Source organism: Numenius arquata, chromosome 2 (genome assembly GCF_964106895.1).
Source record: "Numenius arquata chromosome 2, bNumArq3.hap1.1, whole genome shotgun sequence".
NCBI classification, from domain to species: Eukaryota; Metazoa; Chordata; class Aves; order Charadriiformes; family Scolopacidae; genus Numenius; species Numenius arquata.
Window position 1 is genome coordinate 99,333,094 of NC_133577.1, and position 27,720 is coordinate 99,360,813.

At 40.9% G+C, this 27,720-nt stretch overlaps 1 protein-coding gene across 1 annotated transcript in view; it reads left to right on the forward strand.

Moving 5' to 3' along the window:
- NELL2 (neural EGFL like 2) overlaps positions 1 to 10,264 on the forward strand; it is a 148,593-nt gene extending 138,329 nt beyond the window's left edge. Inside the window, exons 17-20 of the mRNA XM_074167943.1 lie at positions 3,969 to 4,162; positions 5,099 to 5,275; positions 7,250 to 7,474; positions 10,214 to 10,264. Coding sequence (XP_074024044.1) covers positions 3,969 to 4,162; positions 5,099 to 5,275; positions 7,250 to 7,474; positions 10,214 to 10,264 — 647 coding nt within the window. The remainder of the gene's footprint in view (positions 1 to 3,968; positions 4,163 to 5,098; positions 5,276 to 7,249; positions 7,475 to 10,213) is intronic.
- The last annotated feature ends 17,456 nt before the right edge of the window (positions 10,265 to 27,720 follow it).

Sequence of the window (27,720 nt, forward strand, 5' to 3'; positions counted from 1 at the left end):
AAATTCCTTTAAGGATATTGAACTTGTGTACATTGTGGTTGCTGTTGGTGACCAATATAGAGTAGTTGCTCAGTAGAGACATTTTGAATCAGGGCCAGCACACTGGTCAGGGCCAAGTCAAATGGTGCTTTGTCCCTTTGGGATTCTTTGACTGTTCCAAGAAACAGTCAGTACATCTGTTAAATAAGGCCTTGGGTCACAACCTGGTGGAGCAATTTTAATTCCTGTTTTTGTGGAGTTTTCTGCCTTTGCAGTTTGTATATTTATCTAATATTACAATTTTTTTATCTGGGTTTAGTCAGATAAATGGGTTTAGTCAGATAAATGAGTTTAGTCATTCCAGGTACTGTCACCTTTTTTGCGTGGCTTTAGTCCAGTATTTTTCCTGTGAAGACATGACATTACTTGTGATACAGTTAACTGCTACCTTTCTGTAATGTGTATCACTACTTCATCCGTGGTACTCCTTTGTCATTGTAACATGAAGTTATACCCAGGGATGATGGTAAGAAAAGGAAAATCCTTAAAAGTGTGCCAGATCAAAGCTGATGTAATTTTTACTGTGAGTGAGATAAATAAGAACTGATCCTCAATTTAGCACTAGGTAACCAGTTACATTTTGCTTGTTTTTTTTTCTGAGGCAAACCTCCAAGTCTTTTGAGACTTTATGTTCTAAGGTCATAACATTCAAGCTGCTTGATTCCTAAGCAGTGTGTTGTAAATAGCCTGAAGTGAATTATTTGTTGCTTGTTTTGTTGTGTTTTGGGTTGTTTTTTTTTTAAACAATATGAGAGTGATAATAACATGCCTCTGTGGCTGGATATACTAGAAATATGTAATCATCCCCTCTCCCTTTTTCAGATGCAAAAGATGCAGGGGGGCAGTGTACCCTGTCCATATGGTCATGGAATTTGGAGAGCTGGTTATGGCTGTAAAGAAAATGTCAGTAACACAATTCATCCATTATAAATCCAAAGCAAAAAAGCTGAACAAAGTTTTGCTTGGTATGGATGATTTGTGTGCAAGTTCTTTGCAGCTAATGCCTGAAGTTTGATGTGGATGAATAATGCAGATGAGAATTTCATGCATACAAAATTTGTCTTTCTCTTACTGCTTTATAAACACACCGCTGTTTCTGATTAGCTTAGAATCAAAACCTAAATAGCTCCTGCTTTGACCAGATATGTTTAAATTGCCCTATCCAGGACACCTATTTTCATGAACCAAACAACTGAAAAAAACAAGGCTGGGATTTTTTGTAAGTTCTCAGTGTTGGATAAGCTCAGCTCAGTACCAGAGTCCATGGTGAAACCTCAATTATTTTCAGTATCAGTGCACTAACCGTTACCATGTTGAAAAACAACCTCCAAAGCATTTTCCTCATGGGCAAATTGTGAAGTACACTTATACGTAAGTGCCAAATGCAGACTTAGTGTTCTAGGGTCACCATTTGTGTTTAAAGGAAACTGTTCTTATTTACATGATAGCTGAACTTCGTCCAAGTATCTCATTAAATATGGCTGATTTCAGTTAAGTGGCCAGGTTGTTGAGAAGTTATATTATTCATTTATGACGCTAGCTGTGTGAAAGCTTTGTACAAAAAACTGTTTTAAACAAATGAACGCAAGTGTCTGAAAGTCATTTATTAAAAATGACTTCAGTGATAAAGGGAATCCTGCTGCTAATGTGAATCATTATATTGAAGTAGGATTTGTGTTTGTTCTCTTTATTGCATAACTTCAAACCGGTTAGACCCGAGTATATATGGAGATCTCAACTTTAAATTGACAGATTGTATAACTTTAAGTATGGATTTAAGAGACAATAAAGGAAGGAGAGAGCAGCTCTTCCATCCCTCTGCTTTGCCCAGACCAGCATCGCTCAAACCATTGCTGTTAGGTACTTGTCTAAAAACCTTCAAGGCTGGAGATGGCACAGCCTCCGCAGGGCTGTCTGTTCCCCTAATTATGTGTTTTTACTGTTGGGATGGGTTTCCCTCTCTGATCTGCCTGTGACATTTCAGCTGTTCAGGGCCATGCGAATAGCCACACTGAATTAGGTTCATGATCCCAGTTACCTCCTGCCCTGTTGCAACGGTGTCTGACTCCAGATGCTTCAGAAGATAATGAGGCAGAAGACATGGAGATCTGAGTTGATTTGCCTGTTCTGGATTATCTGATATGAAAATAAGGGCACCATGGACCCTAATGCATGAAATGTAATCTCTCTTCCAAAATCTGTGAGCATTACAAATGGAGTACTCTTGCTAGTTTTATACACCTTTGGCTATGCAATTTTTTTTCCCCTCTTAACATTCTGTGGCAGTGAGTGTCATAGTTTGTCTGTGCCTTGTATGAAAAGTTATTTCCTTTTATCAGGCTTAAATTTGTCGTCTTTCAGTTTCATTCACTGTGCCTGTGCCCTGTCTTGTGTGTTAGGCAACAAGGAGAACAAAAGCTCTCAACATGTCTTCTCTGGAGTATTCATTATTTTTTGGTTATATCCCTTCTTGCTGATGTCCTTTTAGAGATGAACAATCCATTTCTTTTCAGTTCTTCTCAAATGACTTTTTCCTCATCCTTCCCGTAAGCCCTAGTAATTTTGCAATACCTTTTTTTTGAGATGGTGCCACTGTTATTGCACATTGTAACTGAAGGAAGCCCACAATGCTGCTTATTTATACAATGGAATTCTAATAATTTCCCTGCTGTTTTTTATCCCAATTCATATTCATGTTAGCAACTTGTTTACTTTTTTTTTTTTGACTGCAGCCACACTTGGAATTGAAATGATAATTGAGTTACTTTGCTTTAAACTGAATCTGCTTGAGGTGAATTGGAGGTTTCATTTCCATTATTGAACCCAAAGCTGAGTGTTTTATTCAGTTTTTATGCTGGTGGTGAAAGATACATGCATGGCTATATTGCTTATTTTGTCTTGTACTGATCTATTGGACAGTTAAATATCACAACACTAGTTGTTAATGAACTCTAATTAGGAGCTTGGGCCAGACTGTTGTGAAATTGTATTTAGAGTTGAACTCAGTGTATTGATATTTGCAACCACCATAGATCTAGTCTTTATTCTTGCAGTGTTTTCCACGTTTTATCGCATATAGCTTTTATTTCATGCCTGTTCAAAGCTTTTTTTCCCAGATAAGTTTTCTCCATGTGGACAGCTGAAAAAGCTAAACAAAGACTATTCAAGCAGTAGGCAGTGTGTGCTGCTGGTTTCCCCTTGCAAAATAATTGTGTGTACCTTGATGAAGTAGACCTTTAAAGGTACTCCTGAATTCTTTTGAGATATGATTGTTTTGAAGTCATTACCTTTATTCACTGGAGACATTAATTTTTTTTAAAATTTATTTTCTATGCTTCACACAAGGGCTATAGATGTCACTGCAGCTTGAATAATTAAAATATTCTGGTTTGCTCACCCTAATAAATGATGCAACTTAAACCATGGTGTGCTTGCTTAAATGAGCTTACAGGTCAGACGTCACCTTCCACATTAACTTCTCAGCAAGTGAACTCAAATGTGCTAGACAGAACCAGCAAAGGGTTTTGAAAAGAAGGTTCTGCAGCTTTTCTTGTTTAACTGCACGTCTTGTGAATGGTGGCCACAAACTAATGCCCTTTAGGGAGCTGAGAATTATTTTTGTGCTTATGTTTCCTGTGATTTCTTCATTCACCACCTTCCTCCACTACCTTGAGGAAGGACCACCTTCCTCAATGGCATTCACTTAGAAGGACGTATAGGAAAACTCAAAATATCATCTTTTAAAAGGTGATGGGACTAGAAAAATACTTTTTTTGTGAACTTGTAAGTTATTTCTCCCCATTCTGGTGAAGTGGAAATTAATTTTCAGCTGAAGGCTTTAATGGCCAAGAATCATTTACACTGACTGCTGCAAGAACATTTTTGTTAATTGAATGTAGTCTAAGAGCATTACATGGCATATTTTGCAGACATTGATGAATGTGGAACTGGAAGGCATAGCTGTGCCAATGACACTGTTTGCTTTAACTTGGATGGTGGGTACGACTGTCGTTGTCCCCATGGCAAGAACTGCACGGGAGACTGTATCCATGAAGACAAAATCAAGCACAACGGTCAGATTTGGGTGCTGGAGAATGACAGATGCTCTGTCTGCTCATGCCAGGTCAGTAGAAATAGAAGTAGCTGCTTCCACACGATGGTGGTAGGGATGAAGGGAAGGCTGTCTTGATTCAAGTGAAATTCCTGTTTTAGCTGCCTTCTCAGGTGTGCATGTGGAGTTACAGAAAAACGGAATTATATCTTATACAGGGGTTTGGGGAGAGCTTCTCTCTCCAACCTGCACGAGCAGAACTTCCATGGGAGGTTTATTATATGCTACTGGAAGAAGGATGATAGAACTGTTTTGTTAGCAGAGATGCCACCTGTGTTTTCTGGGTGGGAGGAGTGGCATTTTCATGCAAAGAAACTGTCTGTCTAGACATATATTGGCATTGGTGGCTGATGCCAATATCTCCAGCAGACAGCTATATATAGAAGCAGGTTCTCTGTCTGCAGCGTGATTCAGCTTAACTTTCTCAAATGTTTGCTGCGGGAAGCTTGATCCCAAGCTAAATGCTGATGAAGAATGAAGGCCCAATACACTGCTGACAAAGTCCTGAGCATTCCAGCAGCTCAAGTTTCATGGGCATGAATTTAATTTCAGGCCACCTGTCGTCTTCCTTATGTGAATAATTAGAGAAGAGAGGGACAGATCTGAAAGTTTAAAATAAGTCTTGACTAGCATCCATATGAGAATGATATAAACTTAGTACAATCCATTAAAATTTGACCGTTGGGAAAGACACCCTTGGGTTTCATCACCTTAGGGGTTGGCTGTATGAAGGATGTATATAAGACAACAGGGGAACTTCATGGTAGTTACTGTGTATTGGGGTTTCTGCCTCTGTTTGAACTGTATTTTGACAAAGATATCGTAAAGTGGAAAAATTCATGAGCTGCTAGTGGTTTAGAATCATGCCAAAAAATCAAATTTTGGTACAAGTACTGCTGGAGTTGTGCAAATTTCTGCCATTGCTCAGTGTCTGTCTCCCATCAACAGAATGGGTATGTGATGTGCCGGCGAATGGTCTGCGACTGTGAAAATCCCACCGTTGACCTATTTTGCTGTCCCGAATGTGACCCGAGGCTCAGCAGTCAATGTTTACATCAGAGTGGGGAGCTTTCCTACAACAGCGGTGACTCCTGGATACAGAACTGTCAGCAGTGTCGCTGCTTGGTAAGGCTCCCGATCACAGCAGAAGAGGCAGGAGCGAAAAAAGGATATGAGATATTCTGATCTGTGAATAGTTAATTTTCATGCATTAGCATCCATTTAATTTCCTCTGGAGTATGTGTATAATCGAAATCTGGTTTTCATGGATATTTGTCAGTATTGCCAAGTTCCAGTCAAAAATGCATTTTGACACAATAGGCGTAATAGAAATTATTTAATCATGAAGATTGTTTAGCAAAGAGTGGAGGTCATTTGGATATGGCACCTACACAGCAACACTCATGTGTTCACTCATTCAAAGACCAATGTAGCTGTACAACGGAATCCTAAATCTATATTTATTTTCACGGCTGATAATTTCAAAGATGGCGATAGACTAAAATTTGTTTATTCATTCAGAGTAACAGAAGAAATAATAAGACCTGATGCATTTTTCAAAAGAGTGAAATGAGTTTTGAAAAAAAAATCTTTTAAAGCTTGTGATCTTTCTCCTAGGTATGTATTTCAGACTCTGAGCAAAAAGTATTCTGCATAATGCCGCTCAACAAGTTTCCATGACAGAAAAAATCCCAAGACAAAAACAACTAGCTTTTATCACAGGTTATCTCTAAATGTAAAGCCTAGTCCATCTAGCAGCTTTCCTTTGTCAGGGTATCATGAATAACAGCCAGAAACCAATTTCTGTAGACATCGTACTTTCAATGTTACTGCTGCTAAAATCCAGTGAAATAAATTCCCAGGTGCTTCATTAAAAGTCTTAAAACCAAACCAAAACAACATATAGTTTGGGATCTCAATAGATGTTTCTTTTCTTTTCAAGATACTACTTCTGTAACTAAAGCCTGTTTTCTTTCCGTTGTCAGGGCTTTTTTTTTTGGGTGACAACAAATTGTCTACTCCTTGTACTGTCCATCACTACAAAAATTATTTGAAATATCAAGATCAGTGACTGATTTTAAGATTGTTTTCATTCTTATCATCATGTGATTCAATAAGAGGAAAGCTGACCCAGCATAAAATTTTGTAAACAAGTAACTTCACAATACTTTCTGCAACAAGAGGGGTAAATTAGGAGCTATAGCAAATCCCTGGGAATTTTTTTTTGGCTTTTGCTCTGGAGATATTGAACTCATCATTCTAAAAGCCTTAGATACAGGTTTTGTGAATAAACTTCTTTTGTAGGACCAAACGCTGTTCTCTTTGCCCCCCTTAAATCTAGACTACTCAATCTGTGTCTCAATCAATCTACTCAATCTGAGTAAATTGGAGGTCAGAGATGGACCTGCTCCAAAAGTAACGTGTTAATGACTTCTGTGAAGTTTTTCCTTTGAAAGACCAATAGATACGAAACTTTTGCCCTTGTCTACCCACAGTTGAAGGGAAGCTGACCCCAACTTCTAGTAACTGATGTGAATAATTAGACATCTTTAGATTTGTGTACAGGCATACAGTAACTTCCCCTACCAATATTCTGGCCCAGTGCGAGTCTCTCCTTTGGCCTTTTCATACCCTGCCTGCACTGAATCCATCATGCAGAAAGCATGATTAAGTTTGGAAGTTCAAGTATTCTGATCACAGTCTGAAGGGAAGTAAGAACTAGGTGAAACAGGAGATTTTGAAACACTTTTGCAGTACAGCCCTGTTATGGCTTCTGTCACTTGCAGGAGTAGAACTTCACAAGGATAGATCCGTATTCTGTATCGTATGACTTTTATGGAAAATTTTCAGCTGCAACTTGATGCAGAGTGTGTTGAAATAAGTTAAAATTCGTACACTTCCTGAATAGCATGCAGAAAAAGCACCCAAATTGATGTGTTTCCCACAGGCAATGAATATCAGTGTTCTCTGCGCTGACTTCTGAATAGGACCAGATGGATGAAATTAGCCAGTTCAGAAACATAATGCTGTGTCAGAGGAATGGGTAATGAAACGAAGTAAGAGCTAATAATCTCTTGTACTCATAATATTTGTAAACAGCAAGGTGAAGTTGACTGCTGGCCCTTGCCGTGCCCAGAGGTGGATTGTGAATTCAGCGTCCTGCCTGAGAACGAGTGCTGCCCACGCTGTGTCACTGACCCCTGCCAAGCCGACACCATTCGCAACGACATCACTAAAACCTGCCTGGATGAAACCAACGTCATTCGCTTCACTGGATCTTCTTGGATTAAGCACGGCACAGAGTGCACCCTCTGCCAGTGCAAGGTAAAGAATATAAAAATTCAGCTGAGAGGCCTCTTTCCCAGCTTGTTCTGTGGCATATAAATATTAATGCACTCAGTCCGGTCAGTGGGTAGTTGGTGTCTACACTTGTTTTAAAGCAGTGGAGATTACAGTGAAAGTGTTCAACTTTGTTAGCTTCACTCTTGCATGTCCTAGAAGGACAGTTTAATGTGCTAGCAGGTCAGAAGCAGGATAGCAGCCCATGCTGCAGTGTGCTGTGGACACGGTAATGGGCTTGGCTTTTCCTCCAGGATAGCTCCATTCAAGTTTGATCACAGCTCCATGCTATCTTGGAAACATATACAACAATGAATGTATATGTAAGACTAGACTTCACACAAGAAATTCGTTCCATGTGGTACTATAATGTTACCAGAATTGATTGAATTGCTTTCTGAGGATAGTAATTTTTTTGAGAAAAAATGGACTAGCTACATATATATATATATATATATATAGCTTTCTTGCTTTAAAATAAGGAGTAGAATCAGCATAATGCTTAGAACATTTAATAGTTTCTGTAGTCAAAGGAATTCATTGTCTTGAGGAGAAAAACTAATGACTATGGCCTTATGTCAATGCTGGCATCTCTTTTTAAAGATGCAAAGATGCAAAAGAAAAGGAGGTTAAAAGAAGTTTTTCCATTCAAAATAAGCCTGTAAGATGAATTGTATTTTCCAATACTGAAGAATGACAAAGTGCTTCCGCAGTAGCCAAGGAAATAGAGGCAGCAGGATTCATGCAGAGATCTTTAATTATTACTGAAATTCACAGTTGATTTTGATCTTTATGTCCTTCCCAAGGAAGATATTTCCCAAACTCTAGATATGGTACAATTAACTACTTTGAAAAGGTGCTCATAAAAAATAATCTAACTTCAACATCTCCTCCTGGCCTGGGAGAGATGGGGAGTCACTGTTCATGTAGCAGAAGCTGTCAAGCACCACCTTCTTCCTCCACTTCGCCTGATGCAATACTGTGTGCAACAGCAGCTCTGTTATAGAGGCATAGTTCTTTTAGGAGGGAAGTGGTTGGCATTTGTCTTGATGTCAGAATGGGTCAGTGGTTAGAAGAAAATGATGTGATCTGACAGAGTGGCTAATGGTTAGAAAGCCAGCTGCTGCCCAAAGGATGTTGAAACAGGTTTACAAGCAGAAACCCATACATTTGGGGTCCATAGCTGGTGGCATACACCAACTCCAATGCTAGAAGTTATTTTTTCCTTGGGCAAGTTGCTGAGGTTCATGTGCCTCAGATGGTTTCCTCATCTGTAAAACAAATATTTGTGTGTGATTGTTCTCTAAAGCTCTTTTGAGATTCAGCAATGGGAAATGTGTTCTCATTGTTGTCCTGCTAATCAGTGGCAATGCAGAAGCCATGTATCGGTTCTGCTGATGGCCACCTGTGTGCTGCTCCCATCTGCCCTTTTCTATTAGGCAGAGACTGAACCTTAAACATTGGCTAATTTGTATTCAGTGTAAACACATACATAGACTCATAAAACCCATTGCTGCATTGTGAACTTATATAAGATTAAGACAGATACTCTACCAAACCACATAGATTTAATGTGGCTTAGGTGAGAAGCTGCTTGGCAGTGAAGATGTACCACTTTGTCCCTCAGCAAGCCAAATTTTACTCAGTTCTCATCACAGAACAATTTTCTTTTCGAAATACACTATCTGCTTGTATTGGCAGCATTTTAATATTGTAGCTCTGCATGCAAGCAGCCTGCTCCCTACAGATCAGGTTAATGCTGTGTCCAATTTGTATAGTTCTATGTCTCATTCATCCTGTGTCACCCCACTCTTCTCTTGCAGAGCATCACACAGAAGGTCAAAGATCCAGTCTAAGCCTCTTTAAGCAAGCTATAGCAAAACAGATTTACACAAATCCTTTAAGAATTCAGAAACCTAGGCATCAGCTAGAGGTGACTTAGCCACAAAACCATTTCAAATCACAAGTAAAGAAGTTGGACAGTAGGATTGCCTAAGCTCCTGTAACATGAGTGAAAGAGAATGTTTGAATGATTCAGACGTTGGTCTTTAATCAGTCCTGGCAGTTTAGTCAACTGAATGTATTTGGAGTAATTTCAAAATAATACATGCCTTTTATTTGCATTGTAAGAATTGGACTTAAGAAAAGAAGTAGCAGAGATGCAGTAAACAATTTCTCCAGTACTTCAATAGTGTCCATAGCCAATCTGTTCCCTTAATTGATAATATTCTCAGAACACTCTCTGGACTATCAGGAAAGACTTTATGGATTAATGTTTGCTGGTGTTACAGCCAGGATGTATTAACTTGAAAGATTCAGGGCTAAACAAAACCCAGAGTCCCTTCTGCCTGATGTAAATGAAACTTCCAAGCACCCTGTCTTGTTCAGCAACTTTGTGTGCCTCAGCAGATGCCTGATACCTTTATGTTAGGAGCGTTTCTTCCACTGATCCCAGCTTCTTTCAGTGTGACTGTTGTAGCTCTGGGGTACAGACCACAGCAAACCAAGCAATTAGAGGAATCATAGTAGCCCATTCCCTTGGGCAAGGGAAGGACATGATGACATTGTCATAGAATCCGATCAAAATCTGTAATGTCTGGTATTTTACAAATCTGTACATTAGAATCTGAAGGGTGTTTGCAAATGGCTGAGCTTGTTAAACTGACTGAGTTTGTACAAAATGCTAATTGTTTCAATTCTTCTTCCCATTTTTACTTTCTGTAGAATGGCCACGTCTGTTGCTCAGTGGACCCACAGTGCCTTCAGGAGCTGTGACACCAACAACCACCTCTCACAAGCAGTTTCTGGTTAAAGAATTTTCCTTCACAAAAAAAAAAAGACCTTTAGACCAAAAATTGTACAAAATTAAAACTAAAATTAGATTGGTTTTGTCCATCTAAAGTGCAGATACATGATGAACTCAGTTATCTGAATCAGAGTGAAATTTATGGGACTTGAGACAAGCTCAGATGTGTAAACTTTTGTATGAGTTCAGGCCCAAATCTTCTGGCTATTTGTCTGTCTGACATCATTATGCAGAATATTAGTTTAGTGTAAAGTGACACATTGTAATGCTGTACATAACGATGTCAAGATCTAAAATCAACTAGGAGCTCTTACAGGGTCTTCCGAAGCTTTAAGAGTCCAACACTTGACCAGATGCAGAGATTTTTACCTAAGCATATTTGGATCTGCACAATGTGGTTGATTGCTCACTGCAGAATTTAGCAGACGTTTGAGTAAAACGATGAAGCCTTCAGGAATAAAGAACCTAGCAGCTAAGATGTGATATGTACAGTATGTGCGCTGAAAAAAAAAAAAAAAGAAGAAGTTATTGTAAAAAAAAAAAAAACTAAAAAAAAAAAAAGCCAAAAAAGAAAACCCGTGATGCACAGGCATGGCTTCTTAATGTTTTCTGATGGGAAAAGTCATCAATATTTCCTTGTTTTACTGCACTTACTATTATTTCTTGATTGAATTTGTTCAGTATAAGCTCGTTATTGTGCAAATTTAAATAAATATTTCTCTTACCTTACATTTTTGTTTGTGCCTTCTTTTTTTTCTTTTTCAGAGATGTCATTTCCCTGCATGTTGTTACTGTCCCTTCTTTGCTGGGCAGTACAGCTGGGGCATCGCCTGTCTAGCTCCTCTACATATGGGAGCTTCTTCCCAGCACAGCCTTATGCTTCTCATGTCCTATCTTTATTATTCTTCTGGGAATGCATAAATAACTTCATACATCTGAGTCATTACAGTAGGTTGAACAGAAAATTCACGTACCTAAAGATCAGACCCTGCGTGCCAGTGGGATGCTGTCACCCAGAGTGGGTACAGACCACTTGTGTGTGAGTTGCATCTGTTCAGATTTACAGGGGATCTCCTCCAGATTCCTCCTCTCTCCAGCTGCCCCGACTTTGTTTGTCTTTCTGTAAGCTCCACAGCTGTTTTAGTTGTTTGTGTAAAGTATCTTAATGCATGAGGATCACTTCAATATGGAAGGCCTGTTTTCAGTACTGTACTGTTGGGACAATAAATAGGTGACCAAAGCGATATTCTTCTGGGAGAGAAATAGAGAATAAAGCAGCACTTACAAAAAGGATGAATTTGTAAGGAATGCATCACAAACAGTGGGGGCACAACAGGAGGTGAAGAACTGCCCAAGATGACGGCATCCTTTAAATACTGCTCCGGTAATCATGTTCTTTTCAAAGTGCCTTGCTTCTCTTCAGCATCTCTCTTACCAGTTCAGTAGGTTGTCACGCAACCTGGACAGGCAAAACTTCCATTAGTATTACCCCTGTGTATTATTAAGTTACAAGGGAATTCCATGTATATATTTTTTACAAAACAGAATTGTTTTCCCGCAAACAGGTGCTGCTTCACAGTGTTTCACGTACAGCAGGAGATCAAAGGAATGCCATGCAACCGCATGTATCTGGTAGGTATTCCCTTGAGCCCTGATGGCTACCGAGTGTTTTTGGAGCAGGGAATACAAGAGACGGTAGGCCACTGAATGCAAATAATAGAAACAAACCCAAGAAGCTAAAAATCTGGAAAAAAAAGGAAAAAGCCCCAAATTGATAGTCTACATTGGACCATTAAAGCTATGAAGATTCTCAGACCAAATAAACCTTTTTCCACACCTAACCCATAAATAACAGGTACTCAACGGCTTTACTGTATTGTCCGGTTCCTGGCAAGCTGCAATTAAAAGCTAGCACTTTTTAAAGAGTGCTAGCTCCTGAAAAAAAGAAGATGCTTTCAGTAGAGTGTTTTCTTGCCTGCTACTAATTGTCAGGAGGTCATATTTTCACCTCGGACGCAAAGGCGTGGATTTCGGTGGCAGCTGCATGCCTGTTCCTGAGAGAAGGTTTAGCAGAGGGTGTTACCGTTGAAGAATTGCGTTTCAATTTCATTCGAGAATAGGTATAAGATAGACATAGGAAATGCATGAAGAACAGACTTCTTTCTTTGTTTTGGAAGAGCTAATGTTTTTCAGGAGCAGAATCCTTATGTCAGAGGCTGTAGAAAGCTCTGAAGGAAAGCAGTGGAGCTGGTAGAGAAAAGGGCAGATATCCACGGAGTAGTTGTAAGCATCCCTGTTTTGGTTCCATGGGTAGATAAGTTATGGGTGAGGCAAGTGTCCCTGCCCTTAATCTGGTACAGTGCATCCACCGACATCAGATTTAGACGTATAACAGATATGAGAACTGGAAAGAAAATTATCTCAAATTTTTTTCTCAGTTCTTTCTTGAAGGCAGAGTAGTACTGTTGTTTAATCCCAGCTTTTAATCAAAACTAAAATGGTGTATAGATGGAAAACAAACGCTTCTTTCCTTTTGTTGCCTACCCTGGCCTTGGCGTCGTAGAATCTTTCTGCTATTGTAGGTTTGTGAAGCACAGTGCAATACACTAAGAACCATTCTAAAAAGCCAAGAATTCAGATATAACATAATAGCTAAACCTTGAATCAGATCCTTGGAGAGACAGTGTTACATGTATGTAAAGAGCAGAATTCATACTGCTGAACAAAGCTGGAATTCTCTGCTAAATAAAAAATGAGAATGGCTTGAGTGAATATTATCTAATTTATCAATGTTCAAGGTTACTAATCACTTGGGAGTTCTTCTAAAGGTCAGCAAACTCCAATGAGACATCTCGGTGACCCTCATTTTCATTCCGTTTCACCCCCTCTTCCCCATCTCCCTCCTGTTCAGTCAAGCCAGTAATTAGTAGTTCATGTTTTTAATTTTTCTTGAAAAGTAAATTTAAATATTATTAAAAATTGATGTCTAATTTAATGGCCTAAATTATCTGTCAGATGATATAGTCCATAAAAAAAAAAAACATTCCTGAATGATGCAGGTACGTTGTGCTCTCTTGCTGGCCTTTCATTATTGATGCACTGTTTGCAGTGTTCGCAGTACCAGAATTCAATAACTTCCATAAAGGAATTGTCACCTCTCTGCAGAGTAATTGTCCTGAGTTAATAGGCCTACAGATATAAAGGCAGAGATGTCTTCAGTTACAACGCTGAATTTAGTGCTATGGTGAAACAAGTTGACAAAAAGCCACAGTGTTGTAAACTGTTGAAAAGGGAGCTAACTGTGCAGCTGTGCGTTTCTGGTTTTACACTCACAGATTTAAACTCACAGTTTTAAACTCACAGATTTACCCTGGGCAAGAGCAGGGGGCTGGCTGCCTCAGTCCTCCTCCTGCCAAAGCACGTCTTTACCTTCTGCAAGAGTTCCACCTATAACAGCACACCCGGAGAAATACGGTCATTAAGTCATAGCTGAAATGCTAGCCATTGCTTTTTTTCTAGGATGCCTAAAGAAGGATACTTATGCAGGGAGTGCTGTAAAACTGCCCTCCTTCAGTGCCAGTGTAGGGTTTTGCATTGGGCGACAGCAGATTCGCCCTGGGACACCTCAGAGAAGTACAACCTCGTGAGCCACAGAGCCCAGAGCTGGGATCCTGATGACTTCAAATGCAGGGTGTGTACAGGGTGGCATCTCCTCCTCCATGGACATAGTGAGTCTCACCTCGAATGGGTCGCCTGTGTCCCTGCTGTGGGGACGTGCCCTGCTGCAGGGCAGGATGCACAGACCAGACAGCGCTTGTGGGTCTCCTCCAAAGTGGAGAAGACTCCCACTACAGCATGGTGATGGTGCTCAGCTCACATGGCCTCTCAACAGGCAGGGAATCCCTTGATTTCTCAGATAAAAATAGCAGCAGCTTTAAAGTAGGGCTCTGCTAGTTATTTTTTAATGGTGAAACTTACTTACAGGAAAATGCAGTTTAACTTGTCCCCAAACCAGTTAATAATTTAAGTTAAAAATCACCAGATAGCTTTTGCCAACTATATAAAGAAAATCTGAGTAAGAAGACCAGAGCAGCTGTGGCATCTCCTGAGTGAGTGACCTGTGGAGAAGCATCTCTTCTGCAGTGCATCTGTAAAGCCCTCTACAGTCGCATCTTCTGCCCAAGTCACAGCCGTATTCGCCAAGTCACAATCCTGGACATCTCTTCTGTTGCTATTTTAATTTCTAATTAAAAATTTAAAACTTCTTGTTGCATAGTGGCCAAATTTCTGTCTTGGGAGAAAAGACAAAGTGTACGACTGGATTTTTGAGTAAGAAGCAATGTTTTAGAGAGGGCCTGAAAAGAAAAACATGATTTTGCAAGCCCTGTATCTCAGAGCTCTCTGCCCTGGCTGTTCATCAGCCACGTGAATGACCACTAGCGTGTCAGTGTATTTCACTTTTTTTTGTTTTTGTCGGTATGGTGTTAATGCAAAATGATAAAAATAAAAAAAATCAATTGTTAAAATCAATTACTCATCTATGTCTGCCCTAATCAGTACTTTCTTATTGCCAGAGTTTACACAGTCTGTAAAGTGCCAAATAGGCATTGTTTACTGTAACAGGATATTTGTAACCCTGTATTCTACTAATCTGTTCATAGATTATTTCTATAACATGAAACTTTAACTACTACAAATGATAATAATCTATTGATCACATAATATTTCATCTATAAGAGAGCCAAACTCAATTACTATGCTTCATCTTAAACTCTTTTTTTATCAGTAATCTCATTTTACCATTTTAGACTTCAAATGTAACTCCCAGGATGTCATTTATGTATCAGCAGTATTGCTTGGCACTGTAAAATTAAATTGTTTAAGGGCTTATTTTAGGACTGAGTCATATTTGAAAACCAAAATAAGTAGAACTGCATCACCACAGCTCAAACATCCATCTAAACAGACGTCTCGACAAAGTCCTGACTCGTGCAATTTCGTGGTGGGGAAGGGGGGCAATTTCATTGAGGGGAGAGGGGAACAAAACAGGAACACAAACAGCAATCCCACTGATGTTTACTCAGTCCTCTCCTCACTTTTAATGACCCCTGATCTGAACAAGAAGAGGGATGCAGTCTTTTGCATCATTACCTTATTTCTTATAAGAAGCTCCAGCTGATGCTGCTTTTGAATATTTCATCTAACCGGACAGGCCTTTTCTGTTCATTTTTACTTAGCAAATTTAGTAAAAATGTGAGAAAGGCTTAGGAATATCACAATGTAAACAGTTTTTTCCCGAGGCTGGGACTGGCCCACGTCAAAACCAGGCAAGCTGCAGGCACCTGTCTGGTGGGTGGGGGACCAGCACGCTAGCTAAAGGTGTCTATTTGCAGTTTTGCTATTAGCTGTGTGTAGTTGGGTCTTCCATAAGCTGTGACCAGAATGACCCAGCTCAAATTGTCTCCTCTTGCAATTTTGCAAGGCATGATAAGTTCCCCTTTTGGCTGGAGTACATAGATTTTTCAGGTGAAGTGGTCTGTCAGTGCAGAGGGATGCAGGGATAGGACTGGGACTCTCCCAGGAGCTCCTGTATCACCCCAATACATGCACCCACAGCCCAGGAAAGCTAAGGTCTGCCTTCAAGTCAGGAACAAAATGTTCTTATTGTCTGAAAAATACTTTTCCCTGGGAAGAGGCAAGAAAAAAACCAGGCCCTTTATTTGCTTTCCAAGGGAAAAATCCTGTACTTGCCTCATTGACACTGGTTGTGGACAAAATGTGGGTGCTCACAAACACCCCCCAAAGTGCAGTCCTCTCACTGCTCTGGTGTTTCGTGATCATGTGGCTCTGTAAAAGTTACCCCAGTCAAATGAGAGCAAGCCCCCTCCCATGGCCAGCTTTCTTTCTGCAGGACCTTTTTGGGGAGATGCCTGCGGATGTTGCTTTGCAGCTGGTGCCTGCATGGCCCAGACTGGGCAGCCCATCTTCCCCTGCCCAGCCAGGTCAGGCTAGTGACAAATGGATGTCAAAGACCAGCTATTGCAGATGATGTGAAAATTTGGCCTTGCAGACATTGCTGGTGGCAAGATAAGGAGGTAATACTGGTACTGCTTAAATGATCTTTTTTTAATTAGTCTGTTTTGCCTTTTTGAATTTCCATTGGGTAATAATTATGTTTGATAGTCCCTGATGCTCCTGTGAAGAACACAGCAGCTGAGGAAGAATTAAATCACTTTCCTCACTTGGTAAACTTGAGAGGCTGTTTAGCTGCTGCTGCCTTCAAAGACAAGAGGGATGCAACCCACAGAGCCTGTAATCCCACCAAAACCAGCACAACTCAGCCGAAACACACATTGCACCTAGACCCTGTCCCTACCTGCTCCAGGCATCACGTGCCCTCCACCCTCAGCAGCCCATCACAACAAATTAACTCCAGCACAAAGTTGTGGGGTTAGCTTCCTCTGGCTGGAAATAGAATGGGGAAAGGGCAATTTACTGGGTTTTGCAACTACGTTACCTCTTACTTGGTATTTTATTCAGAAAAGGATGTGGTGCTCCTGCCTACATCTCCTCTATGGGCACTAATATCACTTCCAGTGCTGGCCTGTCTCAGCATGGCACTGATGGTTCCCACAACAGAACATTTTATTTTACCATGTCTTCCAGCTTTCTTACACAGAATTTATCACTCCTCGGGCTAGAGATCACCCATGTTACATTAGAAGTTTCAGCCAGTGTTACCCACCCCTTTACAAAGACTAAAATATATACATTCCCACTGTGCATTTCATATGTTCCTAAGAAGTGATAAAATTAAAGTAACTGAATTTGGATCAATTTGGAGTCAAATTCTTACTTTAGTCCTTGTTTTTACAGTTCAGACTCATCTGTATTTCCTATTGCTCTGGGGCTTGAACAAGACTGAGAAAGCGGTTGCTGAAATCCTAATTATATTTTTCTTCTGAATGATGATTAAAGCAAACCTAGGATCCAGAAGCAGCTTCCAAAATCGACAGCCCAGAAGGCCAGTTTGCACCCCACTTTCGCAGGTCTAAATTCTTGAATCACCTTACAACAAAATTTAAAATGCTCCATCAATTCCCAGCAAAGCTATACATATTCAGATATTTATACAGCCCATTTAAGGGATCTTTTTATTTCTTATGTAGCAAGTTTTCATCATTTGTGTAGCTTTCAAACGATTTTTGCATGCTTCGTGTAGTTAAATTGCTTCCTGTGGGTAATATCCATTTGCACATAAAGCTTCTCAGCTGTTACATTTGGCTTTCTTGAGCTATTAGAGTTTAAGGTTCATATATGAAATATATCGTTGTGTACACCTGGTCAGCAGAAGCAAATCCTACAGAGAGCTGAATTTGGTCCAGTACACATAACAGTGAAGGCAAACTTGTGTTTGATTTAGTATTTGAAATAGTTTCTGTGTTTTATTTCATTCTTCAGCTGTGTTCCAGCAGTTTTGCATTAATCTAGTTTATAAGTATAAACCTGGATTTCTGAACAATCAATCAGTACAAGGTCAACTGCAGTCACTGCCTGCATGGTGTGAATCAAAACTTGAGACACATGGACATTTGTAACAATATAGAGAAGCGGAGATTTCACTGTAACCAAAATGCTTTTCATGTGCAAAAATAAATATACAGAATGGTTTCAAGTGAATTAGGTAATAAATTTTTCCCCAGGTTCAGTGAGAGCAAGATCAGAGGAAAAATTTAGATGTGAATTTATAGTGTATTTACTGAGTGCTGTACGACTCTACACCAGAAAATCCTGAGGAGGCACCGACCGAATAGTGCAGATATTGGTCAGCTGTGAAAAAGCTTCCTCAGGATGAAAAAGTGTCCTGGACTGAAAAACTTCTGGTGCTGAGCTTCAGGCATGTTGCACAGATGATTAAAGGCACCTGAATATGTGGTCAGATGATGATGGAGGAGCAGTTTAGGGACGCTGCTGTCACCTCCTCTCTGCTGTGGTACAGCTGACTCCTCTGTAGCTCTCCTTACAGTGGGTGAGGAGCAGGCACACGACAGCTACTGCGCTGTAGCTGAAGGTCTTCAGGAGGTGGTTGACCCATATCACTGCCACTGCTTGCGGCTGTCTAGCCAGACCCTTAGTACTGGTTCAGGTTAAATGCAGGTTAAAGTTTTGAAAGAAATCTCCTGTCATGGAGACCTGGTAGCAGTAGGAGAGCTGGCAAAGAGGCTGCCAACCGTTAGCTCGCTGTCTTGAGGGGAGATGACCTCCAGCCGAGGAGACATCAAACAGACATCAGGGGGTGGATCCAAGGTCCAGGGAAGTCAGCAGAGATTTTCCCCTCATCTTAGGAAATATTTATGCACATGCTAAATGAGAGAGTGTTATTAACCTCAGTTAGGCCCATGGTTTTGGTAGGGTTGGAGCACTTACGCATCATATCTGGCACAGTGCAGACGTGGTCTTCCATCACTTTCTCCACAGGGATGAAGTTTAAAGGGGCTATAAATATACATATATAAACCTGAAAATTATGTAGACTAAAAACAAAGTTATTTTATTTTGTTTGTCCGAGGCAAAAAGAAAAGAAGTCATATCTGTTTTAAAGCTACTCTGGTTTCCGGGGGGAAGCTGGGGCTTGGTAACGTCAGGAAGGCCCTGGCTGTGTTCCTTGAAGTGTCGCAAAGGAAAGGATCCATTCGACACAGGGCAGCTTTTCAAAGGGTGCACAATTAGGGGCAGCGATGCAAAAAATTACAGACACAAAGAACCAGAAAGACTTGCAGACATGTGACTGAAACACCACGGCTGTGAAAAGAGGGGTCCGCTCTGCGCAATTGTGCGCCTTGGTGCCCCCAATTACAGATGCAACCTGTTGGCGTATCTTCAATGGCTTAGCAAGAAGATTATTTTCGCAGTGGTTGCCTGATAAATGTCTGCTTGCTCATTAACATAGCTGACATTTCCTAACTCTGCTCAGATTTGCAGCCTGAGCTAATCCACATCCTATTTAGTTCATAGGCTAAAGTTCAAATGGAACAAATTTTTGATCCTATTTGTACGACTGCGTATAATTTCCCTCTCTCCTTTATGGTCAGAATAATAGCTTCAAACCCAGAAAAAAATCAAAAACCCTAAAGCAGCAGAAAGCTAATTTATATTTATTCTGGGACAAAACTGCTTTTTAACTCTGAATACAATTTCTTCTTAATCACTTTCACCTTCAGTTCTGCACAGTAGCAGTTCCTCAAATCTGTATTTCTTTCATACTTGGCCTATGCTATAGTTTTACATATGTACCCCATTAAAGCAACAAACATTTTTTCAATGTATTTGATGAAAATAGATATAGAAGCTCACTGGATAATGTGTATTGTGAGAACTGGCAATGTTTTTGAGATGGGATGATGACATAACATGTCAAACCAAAGCCTATCTTTAAAAAACGTCATTTATCACGGCCTGAATTTGTAAGTTATATATCAGAAAATATTTAGCCTGAAGAAATGAGCAGAACTAGAGGGTTTTTTTTGCTAAAATGTTTGCTTCAGCACTGTAAATTTTCAGAGAGCAGTAATGGATTAGGCAAAAGCTTTGTCTCAAGAGTTCCTTGGGACAAGCTAGAATTACTCGCCTAAATAAACGCTGTATTCAGCCGAGTTGTGTTGCAGTGGCACGTCTCAGTGCTCTTCTGGGATGGAAGAGCCTGGAGGGCAAGACCCTTCTCTGCTTCCTTCTTCACTTGCCCAGGAAGTAAGTGCCCAGCCATTACCCCCTGCACCCTTCTGGTCCCATCCCCACCTTTTCCCTATGCTTCTTTTTTAACCCTATTAAAAAAGCCATCTATGCTCCTAGCTGAGTGCCATAGCCTTGATCCTAGCCATGCTGTTTTTAGCTCAGTCTCTTTTTTGCCCAGGACACTTGCATTCCTGGATATACAGTTACCACAAGGCATAGGGTGGGTGGGAGGAAGGATCCACCATCAACAAGCCCCCCAAGCCCTGCGGTTTGGACTTTCAAATGTCCTTTATCGAGTCCCTCTTAGGAGACAGAAAGCTGAATGCTACAGGCCAAGGGCTCAGTGATAACAGGTTGTCAGCACTCACAACCCACACAGATTTAGAGCTAATCAAATAACAGAATGACAGCTGATCATGAACTTGCCTATTTCATTTATGGACTGCTAAATCTTTTTGGAAATATTATCTTACAGGAAGATAACGAGCATTTAATGAATGGTTTTTAATAAAAAAAATATCCTCATGGGATATAATCTCAGTGTCATTTTTAACTTACTAAGTAGCTTTTATTCACTGGACCACATAGTCTTTTGTTAACATCCATGAAAACTCAAAAATGTCATATTAGTCACCGGAGAGCCCCCATTTTATTTCCCATCTACACTAGAAGCAAATACAGAATTACAAGGGAAACATTAATAAAAAATTGACAGTAAGGGCTGCAAGGACTGCTGTAAAGTGCATTTCCTCGTATGCATCAAGAGCTAACAATATAAAAAATTCCATACAATTCATGCTTAATATACTGTGGTTTGATTTTTCAAAAAGAACAACATATTTTACACTAGATCTAAAATTGTTTCTATGAATAATAAACTGTTTGAAAGCATTAGATCCATGCAGATGAGCAGAAACAGTGGCATCATAGTGGCTTGTACTACAGTACAATAGAGTCCCTCTCATGTTTCAGTGAAAACAGATAGGTAAGGAGCCTGGTCCTCCCTTTCTGCACACAAGTGATTTACAATGACATGGAAGAATTAAAGCCAGTGAACCCTGCAGAGGGCATGAGTTCACATGGGCAGCACAAGTGACCAAGAAGGGAGCTGATTCTGCACCACATTTAAAGCAAAAGAACATACTCCCTTCACTTCTATGTGAAGGACTTCTCCCCTTTCTTTGAGGGCGATTAGTGGGAGAGAAAAACAAACCAAAGGTTCAGCTTGGGCATTTTTCCTCCTCCCTTTTCCTTTCCCTGCTCTTGCTTTTCTGTGTTCCTGGGATTTGTCTGCTGAGGTTCCTGAAACTGCATGCACGATGATTTCACGCATTAAGCTTGCATTGCTTTCATATTCTCTGACCACTAAAACCAAACCTCACCAAACAAGACACTGAGGAATATCCAGCATGTCTGGAAAAGCCAACAGGGCTGTTAAAAGATGTATAGACTATGCATTGCATGAAGGAGAGGCAATTTAGAAGAACAACCTCATGTCTTCATAAGCAAAAGTGGCTTGTTTTCCATGTAGTGGCATGCTTTTGAGACTCCTTCTTGTCTCCCAATTATATGCTTGTCAAAGATAAAGCCAGAAGGTCACAACCACTTTCCTCACTATATAAATCAGCCAACCAAAACTACCACTTCTTAGTGGATTTCAATTATTTATGACCCCAAACCTAGTTGAACAAACACACTTCTAGGACTGAATCTGAAAGCTAAAAGAGGAAAAAACAGCATCACAAATCAATAGAAATGGGCAACACCCCACTGGGTAATACAGACTCCCTAAACAGCAAGAAATCTTCCTGGTTTGCCTTCATTGTACCACAAGGCATGGGGTGTATAAGGCATTTGGCTTTCTTTGCCTTGTTTGAAGTGTCCATTTGAAACTGCACTGTCCTGATACATTTTTTAATATGTTGTTTGGATGTAGAGCTGAGACACATACAAACACATGCATACATCCCAGAAAAATAGGCTGGATTTAACGTGTGTCAGACTAGAGGTGCTTGACAGCTCGGCACCTAGCTCCTGCTGAAGCCTTGGTGGGAGGCAAAGCAAACATCTCATCAGTTATATCCAACCTGATCTATGTGCTCGGGAAATGTCTTTGCTCAGATCTCAAAATCAAGGGCTGGAGTCAGTCCTCCCTGTTAAAGTTTTGCTGAACCCAGCAGCCTGAGAAGGGGGAGCCTGCCACAGCTCCCCGCCCCCAGACTATGCCTCCAGGTGCCCCACTTCCAGAGACATCACCCATTGGCCCTCAGGCCATGTGCCCCACTTTCCAGCTGGTCTAGATTGGTGCCGGCCAAGGCCGTGCACTGGCAGTGCACCCCCATCATGCCCCATGCTGGTACCACAAGCACATGGGAGTCCCACCACTGGTCCACCCTGGCACTCAGTGTCACCCATACACACATGCACATAGCCCAAAAAGCCCCACAGCTAGGAAAATCACTGGAAATGGAGCTTGGTGAGAAGCTGGGACAAACCACACCGGTCAGACACAGGCATGGCCAGACAGACATCTGCACCAGCACCTGTTTGCACAGGACTGGCTCCTTTTCTCCCCTCTCCCTCTGTTTTCCCACACTTATTCCTCCTCAAATCACTGTGACCCCTCCCTTCCTTAAACATCCCACAGTAAGTCCCATGCAGTCCCCAAATGTTCTTCCTTGCACCACCCAGGGATTTCCATACCCCATGCAGTACCCCAGAGAGCCTCCTCTCTGACTCCTGGTGCTGGGTGTCCCCTGGCACATGGGGCTGGGAAAGGCCTGGGAAAAGCAGGGGGCCCTCTCCCTCACTGGTGCATTGGGGTCCACCCTGCCAGGGGGCTTCAGGGCTGTGGGGATGATCCTTTCATGGGCTGGTGGCTCCTGTGAGGTCCCAGGAGGAGCAGAGCAGGGGGGCAGTTGGTGTTCCCCAAGCTGTGACATTCTTTGGGGTTGTGTGTGCAGCTTTTGTCATGTAATCCAACGCTCCCTACCATCCCCTATCCAAGAGCACACTGTATGCCTGTGTCGCAGGCATAGTGACTAACTTCAATTGTAAGAGGGAAGTAGTGAAATATTTATTAATATAAAACAGTGTTTTAACAAAGTCGGTACTGAACACGACAGTGTTTCATGAGATTCGATGGCAGGGTACACTTGGTTATTTACTGCATAGACAACAGGGTCAGACAAAGCTATCAGGGAGACCCTCCCTTTGAGTCACAAGGTTCAGAATGGACCCCCTTGCTTTCTAAACTCCTTCTCAGAGAGGAGTCCAGGTGTGGCTGGATCCAGTCCTGGTCCCAAACTTGGTCAACAGCTTATGTCTAAAGGATTACATATGCGGAATCAATCCTTTATGTCACTTAGCTAAGATTTCAAAGCTCAGCATGTTATTAGTCACTTACCAAGAATCTGTTGTGGCAAGGAATCTCTTAACCTTGAGGAGCAGATGCAGCCCACTGCCATGCAGGAGAGCTCAAAGGGCTCTTGAGCTGTTCACTATTTATACAGTAAGATAATTGACCTATAGTCAAATTGGCATGGGAACAAGATATCTAGGTCCCCACTCCAGACAGTGTTTGGCTGTGTTGCCAGCCATCCCCCAAAGTCCAGGTGCAACTCATCACAACTCCCACTGATGGTTATGGTTTGAGCCGGGGTAGGGGGGAAAGGGGGAAGGACACCATCACAGACTGTTGGCTCAGAGGGACTTTCAATTGTATCTCACAGGATTATCATGGCTATATCCCACAGGGGATTCTGGACTAAAGAGCTCTTGTTGGCAGTCAGTTTTATAAACTCTGTATTGACAAGGAATAGCAGAGAAAATTAGCCAGAGACGTTATTCTTATGTACTCCTCATTGATGTAATGAATAATTAAAGCAGAATGGAAATGCTTCAGTAGAATGAAAAGGGTGTCAGGTCCTGTGAAGCTTTCTAGGACAGAACAGGTTACAGCTAAACAGTTATACTCTCCTGAATAGCAAAACAGGGTGGAAGGGCTAATTCATTGATGCAACAGATTGTTTTGGACACAATATTTCAGGTTAGAAAAAAGAAGCAGCTCTATCCCCTTTTTCCTGTGAAAGCCCCCACTTTAAGGGCTTTGGAGGATTTACCTCCAAAAGACAACCCAACTGTGCAATCCAGCTAAGAAGAGCCACCTGAGCCCCCACACTCACCTACAAACCACTATGGAGATGGATAGGTATTCCCAGGGCAGTACAGGCATGGGGAGTCCCCACCTGCCTTCATGGGTCATGACCTTCATGACCTTAGGGGTCAAAACAGGCCTATTTATCCACTTGCTGATTTAAATGCAGACAGGCTGAGTGACTGTTTAATGTAATGGCAGTCAGCAGAACAAGTGCTTAGGATGTGAGTGCTGGTCTGTAATTAGACGACCTCCTATGAATACTGTAGCCCTCTGGGACTTTTTGGCTTATTAAAGATGTTTTGAACTACTGTGGCTTTCTAGCAAGGATAAAATAATGCAAACTTGCTACTGATGCTATGGTAGCCAGCAGTATGTCATTCTCATTCCCACTAATGTTTCTGGATCCTCAGACTTCTCTATTTCAGCTCTTGTAGGTGACTGACTTTAAGCAGAAAGAATGAAATATCTTAAGTTGTTGTATATTGAGATCTGAATTTCTTGCAAGTACTTATAGGTACTCTTGACTTTATCTCATAATTTCTTAATTATAATATATGAAGTTTTCCTCTATGATTTACACTTGTATACTGTTTTCTAGATAAGAGATCATTCTGGGTGCTTAGATTGATAATTTCAAGGATACAGAATGGATTTGGAGGTGCACACATTTCCTTGAAATGAGCAGCAACCCTGTTTCTAATGTAATGGAGTGATTCTGAAAAATCACAGACTTACAGCTTATTTTTAACAAAAGAATTATTTCCTTTTAGTGAACAAATAATCTGTAACATGGAAAGCTGCAGTATGTAAGCCAGTTCCTAGCTGCATCAATTCTCACCAGTAGCAAATCTAGCAGTGTGTGTTCCATATTTCTTTGGTTAATAATGTGAATTAAATTGCATTTGGTAACTAGAAAGATGTGTGTTGCAAAAGTTTTCCAACATCTCACTTAGAGTCTAATAAACTGTGTGTTGTTTGCTAGCTTTGTGGCTCCTCTAAGTTTCTGATCATATGGTATAAGAAAAATCGATATCTCATTTCTCACATCAGCCAGATGGATAGGCCAGGCAAGGGCTTCAGCCAAGGCTTTGTGCCATTCTGACAGGGAAAAAACATGTTTTCCCTATTTCAAGCTCTACTGTTTACAAGCAGCTATTGACAGCTTTGCAGTACTTTCTCCAGGTAAGATCTATCATGGTAGAGCTTTAAAGTCTTGCTGGCTCTGCTGTATTTCTTACCCTCCCCTCACTTGCCAAGTACAGTTATAAATTCTTAAAGTGGTTTTCATTTTTGTATGTGCTCAGTAAACGTTGAGATTAGCCCAGGAATAAAGGAGATGCTCTGGATTTACGGTCAGATGGACTTATGCTGATCCTCACAAAAAAAGGTGTCATGAGATTTTGGCTTACAAAAACCTGGCGACTACACTTCCGTGCCCTCTGATGAAATTTGTTTCCTGGTATGGCTCTATGGCACACCTCTTTCTATGCTGTTGCAGAACAAGTTGGTGGAGAACCAACTGGCAGTAGAAACAGTGTGCTTTTCTGCTCTGTGGATATCATGGAAAGCATTAAAATAACAGGTAATTTTTAATACCAGGATTAGAGACAATACCAATATTGGTATTAAAAAAATCTTTTAAGTTACAAGAGAGTTGAAAAAAGTTAAGTTTTGTAATACACTCACTAATAAAATTAAAAACATTATTAGTGAAAGCATTGATTTTCTACTTCTATGCACAATATATCATAATCGCATCCAAAAAAGAGTATTAAAAGATAATTGGACCTTGTGATTGCCAAGTGAATCACTCATTGTATGGGAATGCCAAGTAAGAATTATCCATTTAGCTCTGGTTGGCCATCCCACTCACAGTGCTTATTACACATTATTCTTCCATAGAGGCACGCTGCTTGGCAAAAAGAAACTGCATTCATTCGCCTGATTCATGCCCTCTTGTAAAACCTCTGTATTAACAGGGACTGAGTGTATGAAGAGTCGTCCATGACAGCTTCTTCATAGCCATGTCACTGCCTATGAGCTGGTTGTGAAGCTGGCTTCAAGAAAGTTAGCGCTAGCAGTTAGTGCATCTAAAGTGCATACTATCAGTATGGCCTAATTCCCCTGTAAAGCAAGAAATTTAAAATTCAAATGCAGGTACTCCATTTTCCACATGTCACCCTCAGGAGAGCTACAGAGGCAGCTCAGCTCACAAAGGGAATTTGTGTGCAAATGCAGGCCCTTCATAAGCTGGTGGAAATCAGCAGAATATAAACGGGATCTGTGCAATAATTTTCTATCAAAGGCTCCTAAAATGCAAACCAGTCCAAGTTCGACGGTGAACCCAAAAGCTCGGCCTGGGTCTTCCCTCTGCTTTGCCACATCCAGTTCCTTCAGGCTTCGAGGTCTCTGGGAGAGCCAGTCCTTGTGCAGACCCAGGGTGACAATGGCCACCCCTGGGCTGAGTTTGGTTACTCTGGGTCTTCATTGACACAACCCTACAGCGACATGTTTTATCACAGTGCAACGCTCTAAGCTCAAGGGCTTGGCCCTTCATTTCCCCTTGAGTTTTCGGGTTCAAAAATTTTAAGCTGAAACCAGGAGGCCCAAACCAAAGGCAATGTCCCCGTGAGTCTTGGAGAACTGAAATGAGGAGCAAACAATGACATAGTCTTCCCTGATGTCTTGACAAAGCTATGGAACATAGTGGGACTGCATAAAGCTTCTTAACTGACTGAGAGGAAGCTATGGAAGCCAGCTTTTGCATTGCAAAATTAAATATAGTAAGGTATGGATCCAATTTCCTTTCATTTGGAACTTCTGAAGCATAGTTAGTTCAGATGAAAGGTTCCGTTTTGGTTGATATCAATTGAAAACTCAAAATTGATGACACCACATATTAGCATAGGCAAAACCAGAATATAATTTTCCTTCCTGCACCTTTTGAAGCTTACTTTTGTTAAAAGTATACTGTACTGTTCTGGAAATGGAATTTAAAGGTCATTTTCTCAGAGACATCACACAATGCAAAGAAACATTTGCACAACTCATTTTTAGTTGGTCTAGCTTCAAGACAGAACTTGGAGTTAAGGACAGAGCACAAACTATGACATAAAAGCAATGCTTCCTCCTTTTCTGGCCGATTGCATGCTCAGATTGCACTTAAAATCCTCAGGGGATGTACAGATCGAGATGAAGTATTGGTTTGGTGTAATTGCAGCGTGGAAATCATAGCTATAAGCTATTTTTGTAAAGCATAAATCGGTGCCTGAGCGCAAAACCATGGGAATCTAGCATTCAGTTAATATATTATCATTAATTATAATTTTTTACTTGATGATATATCATCACTCATGTAAGCTGCTTATCATATAAGGTATTTTTTCCACCCATAACCACACAACTTGTGCACAAGGTGATGACTGCTGAAAAGTGCCAAGTGTAAATAAGAAAAAGGATATTTTTGTTATGGGTAATTCTCTGCCCAGTTGAGAAACTGTTCCTTCTCACTACACCCAGGGCATTAAACAGTTC